This window comes from Geotrypetes seraphini, chromosome 3, assembly GCF_902459505.1.
Source record: "Geotrypetes seraphini chromosome 3, aGeoSer1.1, whole genome shotgun sequence".
NCBI lineage: Eukaryota > Metazoa > Chordata > Amphibia > Gymnophiona > Dermophiidae > Geotrypetes > Geotrypetes seraphini.
In genome coordinates, this window is record NC_047086.1 from 45420367 (window position 1) to 45433796 (window position 13430).

At 43.3% G+C, this 13430-nt stretch overlaps 1 protein-coding gene across 2 annotated transcripts in view; it reads right to left on the reverse strand.

Moving 5' to 3' along the window:
• The window catches only part of MEI4 (meiotic double-stranded break formation protein 4), a 72679-nt gene extending 60104 nt beyond the window's left edge, over window positions 1–12575 (reverse strand). Inside the window, exon 1 of one of the 2 annotated variants that reach the window (XM_033936087.1) lies at window positions 12242–12575. In XM_033936087.1, the coding sequence (XP_033791978.1) occupies window positions 12242–12266 (25 nt within the window). In that variant the 5' untranslated portion in view covers window positions 12267–12575. The remainder of the gene's footprint in view (window positions 1–12241) is intronic. The other variant, XM_033936086.1, reaches the window with a different exon arrangement.
• Window positions 12576–13430: the final 855 nt, after the last annotated feature.

A 13430-nucleotide genomic window follows, 5' to 3' on the forward strand; every position in this document is an offset into this window, starting at 1 on the left:
TTGCAGTAATCGTTTGCAGCATCTCCTAGCCAAATAATTCAGTGTACAAGAAATAAAGACTAATGTTGAAAATGCGAAATGCTTCTGTAACAATTATTTTGCAGCAGTAGTTCTAAAAAGAATGGGTGGAACCAAACTAACACTCCCAGAAGATGTTAGATGAACTCTGCAGTGGACTGTTTTGAGCAGTATATCAGGAACTGGCCTATTCTGATGGCAGTTTGTAAATAAAATTGAGAGAAAATAAATGGCACTGTTACAGCCAAAATCCTCAATATTGGGCTTAAGAGAAATGTTGAAGATATGCTGAGAATCGTGTAACCCATTTCTAAAGCTGTTTTATTGCTGATGCTGTTGAAATTTGGAAGGAACTGAGTGAGCATTTAAAAACAGAAATGTACAATGACAGAATTAAATTACAAACATTAAAAAAGGAATAGGATAAGCAATATCTCCAGCTCATTTTCTTGCAAATATTGTCAATGCCTGAGACCAGAATCAAATTTTATGACATGGGTATTCAGGAATCATCCATCTGTAATGCCAACTATAATACACTTCAAAGTTAAGGGGGAGCCATTCAAAAAATGTATGTTTGCCAATGATGTTTTAAAGGACGTTATACTAGTGAACTAGTGGAGGTCACTTATTAAGCACTTGGATTTAGAAACTGTTGAAGTACTGTATTTTTCGGACCACCTGTAAAGGAGGAAAACCCAAGAAAAAAAAAATTTGGTTCAGAATTTTTTTTTCCTGGTTCTCCTCTACATGTTGGTGCGTCTGGTAGCAGGCAGCTCTACATCCTGCCCTCAGAGTAAGTTGGTGCCTTAGTAGGAAGCAACAGTTTCCTTTGAGGGCAGGTCACTACAGAACCATCAACACGCTGCAGCTGGGAGGTCCTGCGCTGCCTTAGGAAGGCCAGATTCATGCTGCAGTAGCAGTGCAAGATGGACAGGTATTTGCTTTGGGAGGGAGCGAGATGAGATTAAATTTTGGAGGCTCACCCAGTTTGGTCTTAAGCCAGCACTAGATCAGCTGTCTGGCTACACCCCTGCCTTCTGGCCAGAGACTTTTTACACTTTATCCCGTGCACAGATGTTGATGTGTGCGCTAAACATGGCCGTAAATAGTATTTTTTTTGTGTGTTATGCTCTTCTGGGCCTGGCTCTAAGCATCGGCCTCTTAGGTTCACCGAATCCTACAGGCTCGCGCATGACCTGTCCCTCCCTCCAAGTCAACAAGGTTACTGGGCGGGCCTATGGAGAGAAAAAAATGCAGTGCGTGCTGCCGGCCAATAAATGCAGGGTGGCTGGGTGTTTTTTCCCTTGCTTTTGAACCAATGAGTGATGAGTGGGCGGGGCGATAGAATCTGTGCATGCAGCACTGTAGCGTGTTGGTCAGCTTCAGGGAAGTGAGAATTCGGTTAGGTGCGGAGAGCTGGAAAACTGGGCAGAGGTAGGCACAAGGTGAGCACGCGATTATGGAGGGTGACGGGTAGGAATGAAGTAAATAGATCAGAGTGAGCGAGACCTTGCTGGACCACTGGCAAAATACGGTACCGGGGGGGGGGGGGGTGTTAAGAAAAAATTTGTATTTGCTCCATAAGACACACCTACTTTTCCACCCACTTTTTTGGGGAAAAAGTGCATCTTATGGAGTGAAAAATACGGTAATAATTTCACTTTTAAATAGTAGAAGCTTTGTCTGCTTGCATAGAAAATAATAATCTTGTCCTTCAGTCTCTTTCATTCCAGACTGAGAAATTATTAAGGACCAGATAAAGCAGGAAAGCCTGGGTTTTTTCCAGATTAAGAACAAATAAGTGGATGAAGATGAGTGAGCTACAGAAACAGTATCTTAAGTTTTTCATGTGTGAACCTGGCTGATAGTCTAAAGCTTTTTAAAAGATATTTTGTTTAATCACATCAGTTAACATGGATATTTAAGCAAATACAAGAATGCATATGCTATAATGTTATTGTTTTGGTTAAATAAAACTATTTAAATTGTTAAGGTAATGATTATTTTTCTTCTTTTTGAAATTAGACTACAGAAACAAATATGTACTTCTGTAATGTAGTGGCAGTAGCTATTTGTATTTTTGAAATAATTTAATTCTTGGTAGCTTAGAATACAATCTACTCTGCATCCAGTTCTCATAATGGCACACTTTTTATATATTTTATGAATTTCTGTTTTGATTGACTTGAATCCCATGTTTGTTCATATTTTGCTGCGCTTAATTGAGCCATCTGCTTTCTATATCTTAACAGTATTTTTATGAGCTAGTTATTTTCTGATATTCTGATGTTATTTTTAATGAGTTAATAGGGGCTAGTAAATTAGCAATCTGCCTCCTAGATTTCTATTTGCCTACTTTTTTCCTTGATGATTTGAGAATGTAAGGGATGTTGAAAGAGGCTGTTTAAAAAGGGAAAGCAGGAACGTTTAAGGTCAAGAAGAGATGTGAAGAAACAATATGAAAATCTACTGTAATGTAAAACAGTGAAAAGAAGTTACTGAGCGACTGAAACAAATGGTGCTAAGAAAATTATGAGACGCGGAACAGAAGAGAGGTACAGGACCATAGAAATACAGAAACAAAGTGATAAAAGTTATTGACAATAGGGCATCCTTGGTAGATTAGAGAGGTGAAATTGAATGGTGAGAAAAGAAAAAAAAAAGGAAGTATGAGGTTAATAAAACTTTAAAAATGAAATTTAAATCTAGTATCATAAAAAAATAACACTATTAATAATAGATTTTTGTGTGGATGGATATAAATTTTTTGTGTGTATGCACAGCCTTCTTTTGTAACTATGCATGGATATTCCTTTGAGTGTATAAACCAGTTGTGATGTTTCTGTGTTTGTTCATGCCATCAGAATCTAAGAGAATATATTGCCAATTTGTGGCTATTGCCATTATTATATTCTCCCCCATTTCCCAAGATTAGCATGCACTAATTGGAAATAAAAAAACGAGCATGCAGCAACTGCTTTAAAGATGCACTAAAAGGGATTAGTATGCACTAACTACAGGTATTGTATGCTCATGGGATTTAGAGTGTACTGAATGCAAAATGAACACATTGTAGAAAGCCTGTTCATAGCCAACAGTGAGATTCAAGATAGAGGAACAGATAAAGGAACAGAACTTGAAGAGAGAGAAAGGAAGGGCAGTGAAATGATGCAGAGAGTAGGGCAACAGACGGGGAGATGGAAGGAGAGGAGTGTGGGAGAGATAAGCATAGAGGAAAAAGAGGTAAAGACAGGAGAGGAGAAGGGAGAATGAAATGAACAGAGGAGTGGAAATGGAGAAGGGAGAATATTTTATGGAAAATTGTCAATGCACCCAGGTTTCGGTGGGCAGGAGAGCTTGGTGGTGTGACATTCATCATACCGACTCTTTCTCTATCACTTTTCTCAACCTTTTCAAGCCAAGTACCCCCTAAGCCTATCAAATACCAACCAAGTACTCCCGTTCAAGCTCAAAATGTTAATTATTATTTATATTTGGGGGTTTTCAAAGAGGTCAAGGCAGATGACTTTAAAATATGCAATGTCACCTCAGTAACTATAGAAAAAATAGACAAATATAGTGCAAAATATAGACAGCAGATATAAATTCTCAAAACTGACACAGTTTGATCACTAAAGTGAAAATAAAATCCTTTTTCCACCTTTGTTGCCTGGTGATTTCATGAGTCTCTGCTTGCACTTCCTTCTGACTGTGCATCCAATATTTCTTTCATTTTGTTTCCTGCATGCTTCCTCTCCTCCAGACCTCATTCCATTCCCCAACCAACATCTCTCTCTGTCCCTCCATGAGTCCAACTTTTTCTTCCTGTCTCCCTGCCTCCCCGCCCCACCCCCAAAGCTGACCTTGCCACCCGACATACTCCATTCCCCACCAACTTTTTCTTCCTCTCTTCCTGCCTGTCCTGAAGCCACTGCCGTCACTACCGCCAATTCCTACCTGCCCCATCCCCAAAGCTGACCCTGCCACCAGACACACTCCATTCTCATCCCCGTGCCGCCGCCACAACAACAACATGGACGGGCCAGGCATGTACGACTGCACACAGCCAGCCCATAGGCCTACCCCCAACGTCAATTCTGACACTGATGAGAAGGTTCCGAGCCAGCCATATAGCGATTGGCTGGCCCAGAACCTTCTCTCCGACGCCAGAATTGATGTCAGGGGAAGGCTTGTGGACTGGTCGCTTGCAGTCACTGCATGCACTTGGCACGTCCCTGTTGCTGCGGCGGCATGTGAGAATGGAGTGTGTCGAGTGGCAGGGTCGGCTTCGGGAGTGGGGCAGGGAGGAATCTGTGATAGCTTCGGGGGGGGGGGGCGGGCAGACAGGGAGAGATCCCAGCCCGTGTAGCCCCTGAAGTACACGTACCACAGGTTGAGAAACACTGCTCTAGCATAATTGAAAATGTACTTCAAGTGTAATTTCAGGTGCAAAAATTACACACATTTTCACATGACTCTCACTGGCTAATAAAATCAGTTTTGTTGTTGTTATCAGTTTATCCTACAGACTTAATTTGATAGTATTGTCATGATTTTATATTGCCTTTCTTCAGTCAAATTAAAGTAGTGTACAATCAAAAGTTAAAAGAATTTGAAAGGAATGAAAGATTAGGTTTTTACCTGGATAATCTTCTTTCTGTTAATCCTCTCGAGGCCGTACATATGGTGATCAGTCTATTCCTACAAACTGGACTTGCAGAAGTTTGAATATTTACAGCTTTGAGCACCTCCCACATGGAGGCGGAGTCCAGTGTCCCTTTTCAGTTATGTCCCAAAGCAACTGAACTCCACTTAAACAGAATACAAAGAAGGAGGGGAATGGGGAATGACCCCGCATACATTACACAATTTAGTTCTGCTCTGTAACTCAGAAACAAGAATTAGAATAACAATGAACAGAAATTTGTATTGAACCAACTTGCTGAGTGCAACTAGCACTAACAATAAGGGATCCATAGGTTAAAGAATACACGTACAAGATTTCTTCACATATAGCCATCTGACAGAAAGGAGAAGAGCTCCAGGCCTGGAATCTAGAAAAGGCAGAAAAAGTAGGCAAAACAGCATATACTGAGGGCAGGCCATATGGACTCCTAAGAGGATTAACAGAAAAAAAGATTATCCAGGTAAGAACCTAATCTTTCATTCTGTTACATCCACTCAGGAGTCCTTACATATGGTGACGTACCAAAGCAATGGCTGACATCTAGGGAGGGAAAGAAGAGCCTGCACGCAAGACTGAGGACCCAAAAGCAATGCCCTCTGGAGCCGCCACATCCATGCTGTAAACCTGGAAAAAGTATGCAGAACATACTGCAGGAGAAACTGCCTGAGATTTTGCTCATGAAGATGCAACACCCCTGGTGGAATGCGCTTTGAGACCAGTGGCTGTTTACCACAGGCAATGTATGCCGAAGATATGGCCATCTGAATCCATCTAGCCTTGGATGTCGCCTGTCATGCTGGGACTGGCTGGAAAGCATGAACAGTTGGTCTGAAAGGCGAAAGTCATTAGCCCTGTCCAAGTACTGGAGTAAAGCTCTCCATACATCAAGCTTTTTCAAAATTCTATCCTGCTTTCATGAGCCTGTAGGTTGAAAAATCAGACAGACGAACCTCCTAGTTGACATGAAAATCAGATACAACCTTCGGAAGAAAGGAGGGAACAGGCCGGAGAGTGACACTTGCTTCTGTAATTCTAAGAAAGGGCTCCCTATAGGAAAGAGCTTGCAGCTCTGAGATATACAGCACTGAAACAGTAGCCACCAGAAACATCGTCTTAACTATGAGATCCAAAAGGGAAGAATCTTCAAGTGGCTCATATGGGGCCTTAGCAAGGCCCTTTAAGACAATGTTAAGATTCCATGAAGGGAAAGGATAGCAGGAGCAGGACCTAAAATAGTAACATAGTAGATGACGGCAGATAAAGACCCGAATGGTCCATCCAGTCTGCCCAACCTGATTCAGTTTAAATTTTTTTTTTTTTTTTTAATTTAATTTAATTTTTTTTTTATTTTTCTTCTTAGCTATTTCTGGCCAAGAATCCAAAGCTTTACCCGGTACTGTGCTTGGGTTCCAAATGCCAAAATCTCTGTTAAGACTTACTCCAGCCCATCTACACCCTCCCAGCCATTGAAGCCCTCCTCTGCCCATCCTCCACCAAACCGCCATACACAGACACAGACCGTGCAAGTCTGCCCAGTAACTGGCCTAGTTCAATATTTAATATTATTTTCTGATTCTAAATCTTCTGTGTTCATCCCACGCTTCTTTGAACTCAGTCACAGTTTTACTCTCCACCACCTCTCTCGGGAGCGCATTCCAGGCATCCACTACCCTCTCCGTAAAGTAGAATTTCCTAACATTGCCCCTGAATCTACTACCCCTCAACCTCAAATTATGTCCTCTGGTTTTACCATTTTCCTTTCGCTGGAAAATATTTTGTTCTACGTTAATACCCTTCAAGTATTTGAACGTCTGAATCATATCTCCCCTGTCTCTCCTTTCCTCTAGGGTATACATATTCAGGGCTTCCAGTCTCTCCTCATACGTCTTCTGGCGCAAGCCTCCTATCATTTCCGTCGCCCTCCTCTGGACCGCCTCAAGTCTTCTTACGTCTTTCGCCAGATACGGTCTCCAAAACTGAACACAATACTCCAAGTGGGGCCTCACCAATGACCTGTACAGGGGCATCAACACCTTCTTCCTTCTACTGACCACGCCTCTCTTTATACAGCCCAGCATCCTTCTGGCAGCATCCACTGCCTTGTCACACTGTTTTTTCGCCTTTAGATCTTCGGACACTATCACCCCAAGGTCCCTCTCCCCGTCCGTGCATATCAGCTTCTCTCCTCCCAGCATATACGGTTCCTTCCTATTATTAATCCCCAAATGCATTACTCTCAGAAATCTTGTCACATCTGGATGAGCCATCAGGGAAACCTTGCGACTCTGTTCCAGGAAACAAGAAAGCCCAGCCACCTACACTTTCAGGGAGGCTACCGCCAGGCCTATCTCTAGTCCGACCTAAAGCCAGGATGACCTGAAGCCTATAGTGGCTCCACCTGCTCCTTTTCATACCACTGTTGAAAAGCCTTCAATACTTTAACATAGGCCACCATAGCAGATAGCCCTGAGGAGAATAGCAATAACTATGTCTGTCAGCTTTAAGAAACTACTAAAGACTCAATTATTTGTCAATGCCTATATGTAAGAGGTATAAATGATTCAATGCTGCCTTGAAAATGTGACTGCTATATGTACGCAAACAGTGAATGATGGTCATGTTCATATACTTATTGATATGCAGATAGTGTTTTATGTCTGTCTATTTTATGGAATTTTATAATGGTTTTTGATCCTGGAAACCGCCTAGACTTAAGGCGGTATATAAATGTATTAAATAAATAAATTTAAAAATTCTTTTAGCCCACTTAGATGTAAGAAATTCACATGAATACATACATAATATCCCTTGTGAATCAGAACCATGCCATAAGACCAAGTGCTGTGGATTCTCCATGAGGTCTGGCCCTTGACTCAGAAGCCCAATGAAGAGGCAGCTTGAAGCTCTTGTTCCACTGCAGATGCACTAGGTCAGCATATCATGGTCAGTAGGGGCAGTCTGGGGCCACTAGGATCACGAGACCCAGATGAGTTGCGTTACTGCGAATGACTCGGCCAATCATGGGCTGGCGGGGTGGGGGGAGAGACATAGGACTGTGCGGCCAGGGCTGGACCAATTCGTCCAACCCCAAGCTTCCTGGTTCCTCTCTTCAATTGAAAAAGCACCTTGCTCATGACCCTGATAAGGTCATATAAGGCGTTTACCACGTAATCCACCCCTTCCAGCACAAGCTGGGGGCAGGAATCCTCCTCCGCAGAGGGCTGCCGTTGCAGTCTGGTGTGGCAGGCTCGAGCAGCAAATGAAGCAGCAGCAGATGATCTCCACAGCAAGAGCTTCAAACTGCTTTTTCGAAATTAAGTCCATCTTGCGGTCCTGAGCATCTTTTAGCATAACACCCTCTCACTCGAGAGAGCCGTACGTTTGGTGACATGACCCGAATCCTAATTCAATCCCAGGTCGTTACATTCTTTCCACAACCTTTGCTTGAGGTCTGGTTAGGACAGACCACATTCCACAACTCCTGTTTCAAGACAGACATGGCTACAATGCTGACTACAATATCTATATAATTTTTCATAACTCAACACACAGGATCCAAGAGGCAGGCACAGCTCCGAAGTCTCAATGCGTGGTTGAGATAATAGTGTAGGAATGAGGGATTTAGATTTGTTAGAACTAGGCAACCTTTTGGGAAATATGGAACCTATTCCAAAAGGATGGACTCTATCTTAACTGGTATGGAAGCAGGCTGCTGGCGCTAACATTTAAAAAGGAGATAGAGTATAAGAACATAAGAATTTGCCTCCGCTGGGTCAGACCAGAGGTCCATCACGCCCAGCAGTCCGCACCCGCGGTGGCCCATCAGATCCACGGCCTATCAGGTTATCTTCATTTAGCCCCATTGCCCATCAGGTCCATGACCTGTCAGGTTAGCTTGCTTTAGCCCTAGCCCCCTTGTTTTTATCTATACTCTTTCCATTCTCATATCTACCCCTATCTGTATCCCTCAATCCCCCTATCCTTCAGGAATCCATCCAATCCCTCATTGAATCCCCGTAGTGTACTCTGCCCGACCACTTCCTCCGGGTGCGCGTTCCATGTGTCCACAACCCTCTGTGTGAAGAAGAACCTCCTGGCATTGGTTCTAAACTTGTCCCCTTCCAGTTTCTCCGAGTGCCCTCTTGTGCTTGTGGTTCCCCGTAGTTTGAAGAATCTATCCTCGTCTACCTTCTCCATGCCCTTCATGATCTTGAAAGTTTCTATCATGTCTCCCCTAAGCCTCCTCTTTTCCAGGGAGAAAAGCCTCAGCTTGTCCAGCCTGTCAGCGTATGAACAGTCCTCCATATCATTTATCATTTTCGTAGCTCTTCTCTGGACCTTTTCAAGCATCGCCATGTCTTTCTTGAGGTACGCTATGGGGATTCAGTACTCCAGATGCGGACGCACCATTGCACGATATAGTGGCATGATGACTTCTTCGTCCTGGTTGTAATTCCCTTCTTAATGATGCCCAGCATTCTGTTAGCTTTCTTCGAGGCCGCTGCACAAATAAAATTGGGGGGGGGAGGGGGAGGGGTGAAAGCAGACAGTCGCCCAAGAGCAGATGTTATCCTTGGAGGATACAATTGAAACACAATATTTAGGGATTTAGGGAGTCCCAACACAGAGCTTTCAATAATGGGGAAAGAAAGTCAGGAATGTTTAAAAGGAGGACAGGGTAAAGGACTCAAATTATCCCCATCATCTTCTCAGCACCCTGTAGATCAGTGGTCTCAAACTCAAACCCAGGGCCACATTTTGGATTTGTAGGTACTTGGAGGGCTGCAGAAAAAATAGTTAATATCTTATTAAAGAAATGACAATTTTGTATGAGGTAAAACTCTTTATAGTTCATAAATCTTTCCTTTTGGCTAAGTCTTAATAATAATATTGTAATTTATAGCTAAAGAGACATATGATGAAGATACTGTTTTATTTTACTTTTGTGATTATGATAAACATACCGAGGGCCTCAAAATAGTACCTAGCTTGTGGCCCCCGGGCCGCATGTTTGAGACCAATGCTGTAGATACAGGCAATCCCTGAGTAACAGATATCTGACTTAAGTAACGACTCGTACTTAAGAACGTGGCTGTGGCTTCATTTTATTTCACTGAGCAGTATTTCCAGTGGCATAGACTTCTACACTTCTCCTTTAGCAGATTCAGGAATGATCCATGGCCACATTAAGAACAATATGTGGTTGTGCTGTACCTTAGAAGAACACTGGTAGGGACAGTTGGCCCTTTTGTCAGCTGGGAGCAGAGGTAAGTAGCAAGAATCTTAAAATCTACAAGTTCCGAGTTACATACAAATCCGACTTAAGAGCAGCTTTAAAAATCTGACTTAAGAATGACTTTAAAAACATAACTCGTTCTTAACCCGGGGACTGCCCGTACAAGGAAAAACAGAATTTGAAGGGTCTGTACACAAATTCTAGAAGAATAAAAAATAAAACAGGAAAGTTAGAGAATATAGTACTGAATAACGAGGTAGATATAAATAGGCATCTCAGAGACCTGGTGGAAGGAGGACAATTGGTGGGACACTTACCTAGGTACAAATTATATTGCACAGACAGAGTAGATCAAATTGGAGGGTGTTTGTACTATTTGTTAAAAAGGAAATTGAATCAAGCAAAAACATTCTGCATGAGATAGCAGTGCGGAATCCATATGAATAGAAATTCCATGTGTGAAGGGAAGGAACATACGGGTAGTGTTATATTACCGTCCCCCGGGACAGAATGAGCAGACAAATGAAGAAATGTTTTCAGAGATTAGGAAAGCTTGTAAATTGGGCAACAGTATAATAATGGGTGATTTCAATTAGACTACCACCTACTAGAAAAATGTTACAACAGGAAGTGCTAGGGAGGTAAAATTCCTAGATATAACTGTTGTTCTTCTTCCCTCTGTGCTTTGACTCAGTTTCTAGGACAGAGGTTGGCAACCTGTGGCTCTTCTTGCATGTGGATGTGGCTCTCCAGGCCCCGACCCTTTAATCTCCCTCCCAACCCTACAATTCCTACCCCCCCGGGACTAACGAGATACTAGGTGGTCCAGCGAGGGTCTCTGTGGCAAAAGTGTGGCCCTCTCACTCCTGCCTCCTCTCGGCTGCCTTCTAAACTAGTTGCCATGTGCTGACTAATCTCACTATTCTGCTACAGCTTTACTGTACAGTCTTTACCATGGATTTTCTCAGGTTTTGTACTAAAAGCAAGGACTCCTCCGAGTTACATTGGCAATTGTAAGAGGCTCCTATTCAGTTAACCCTTACTTATGTAATCTGTGTTACCAGCCAGACTCTCTAGTTCTTGAGCAACTTTCTTTAATAACATGAAGTAAAGAATAACACTCACAATTGATGACTTCAAGGCAGAATCTTCTCACTCTACCAAGTTTCCCTATTCAAAAAGGGAGCTGAGAGTGTGTCTACACCTTGTGGAAATAACACTGTTCTCCAAACTTAGATATAAAACTAAGATGTTAGAAATAAAGGCAGAAAACCTGATGGGAGAACAATGCTAAACTCAAGTTCTCATACAGCCATGCGGTCTTACAAAATATGGCAACTGTTCTCGCTCTGACTGAACAAGAAATTTGAGTAAATGCCCACATAAAATGGGGGCAGAACATGCCGCAACCTCTCGCTGCTGTTCACGGCATTTCCTGTAGTACTGCGAGCTGCTGCGAGAAATTGCGGCATGTAATTTTAGAAGCCAGCTGTAAGGAAGGACCAGCTCCTGCCACAAAGACTCCTGCTGGATCTTGGTAGGCCTAGGGGTGGAGGGAATTGTGGGGTTGGCAGGGAGATTAAAGGGTTGAGGCCTGGAGAGGGGAGAAAACTTTGGCTATGGGTTGGGAGGAGGGAGGGACGAGAGGTGCAGAGACCTGCAAGGGATTGGAGGTGGACAGAAGCTACACCTTGCGGCTCTTTGAAAATCTTGGGTCAAGCATTTTGGAAAAAATAGCTTTTTTGCATTTTCTGCCTTTTTTTTTTCTCACTTCCTTTCCTACATCTATCTTTGGTTTTGACCATTCCCATTCAACTTTCTCCATGTGCGGGATAGTCATCACTCTCTTTTCTTCCCTTCCACTCCATGCATCTTCATCTCATCTCTGTCATCATTCCCTTCCATGTACCAAATTTCCCTTCTCATCCTTCCCATCTATCCATGTGCAGCATGTCCCTTCCCTCAAGTCCATGTACATCTCCTCCCTTTCTCTTCTTCCATCCCACCCCTACACTGCACATCCTTTCCCTCTTTTCTTCCATCCACGTACATCTCTTCCCTCTTCTCCCCCTTCCATTCATACAAATCTCCTCTTCCTTTCCATTCATATACATCTCCACCAATTTAAATCTCCTCTTCCTGAATCCATGTGCCACATTGTCTTCTCTTGTCCTCTCCTCTACATTTTTATGTACAGCATCTCCCTCTTCGCTTTCTTACGTCACCCCTTCTCTTTCTGTGTGCCCGCGTCACTCAGTCCCTTCCCTCCCTAAATCCAGCCCTTCCCCATCACCTACCCGCCTTTCCTTCTACTGTCGCCATCCTCCGCCTGCCGCTGCTGCGCTTCTAAGTCCGCATCTGCGAGTGCAACAGGAAACGCTGCAGGCCCCAAATCAATAGTAAATCGAGCACAGAGCAGCCTCCCAGCGTAAGGGCAGAGAGAAGGCCCCGCAAGTCCCGCCCTCTCATACGCGTTCCAAATGCGTGGGAGGGTTGGGAAGCGCTCCAAATGCGTAGTGGGGGGGGGGGGAGAGGAAGTCCTCGCAAGCCCCGCCCTCTCAAACGCGTTCCAAATGCGTAGGGGGAGGGGGAAGGAAGGCCCCGCAAGTCCCGCCCTCTCAGACGCGTTCCAAATGCGTGGGAGGGGCGGGACCATCTGCACTTATGCTGCTGCTGCTGAGCTGGGCGGTGACTGAAGAAGGTAGGTAGGGGGAATCCTATGATTCGCCTTCGATGAACAGTTTACCCCGGTGTGCGGCAAAACCTGGTCAATTTTTGTAGTTTCCTTGAGGGCCTGGCGCCGTTTGCTGCTCCCTGTCGACAAAATCAGAATATACGGTATTACTAAAAAAAACAAAAACCAAACAGCAGGGCCAAGTTATCAATTGGGATGCACGATCACATGTTGTAATGTTGTGCTTTTATAGAAAGTAGCTTCCACTGCAAATAATGGGGAGGGGGGCACGGCACACAGTATAATGCATATTAAGCACATTGATACTCATTACCGTGTATCACTAATTATTAAATTGTTTTTTTTGCACTTTTTTTTCTGGAAGAAAAACTAGAAAGAAAATCAATCTATTGTAAACCGCTTTGATCCTTTTTGGTTGTATATGCGGTATATAATGATTTTCATAAACATATAACATGCCAGTAAAAAGTTATGGCCGGGTCATCATTGAGACGTTTAGTACGTCAATACGTTGGAGTCCTTTAAAAATATGGCGGTTCTTCCGCCCCGGTAACATACTGGAGTCATAAGCTGTGACACTTGTCTATCGCTTTATTGCGCGAGGCAAGTGCTGTTTTTTGGTAAGTCCTGGTCTGTATGGCCAAGACACATAGTATTTACGTGCGTTTATATCTTAGGTTTTATATGTTCTTTAATTCAATAAATATTAATTCATTTAACCTTTTATATTTTTCAGAATCTCTGAGCCCACCGCATGATTGTTTTCATCTATTATCGCTGGTCCCCTGATG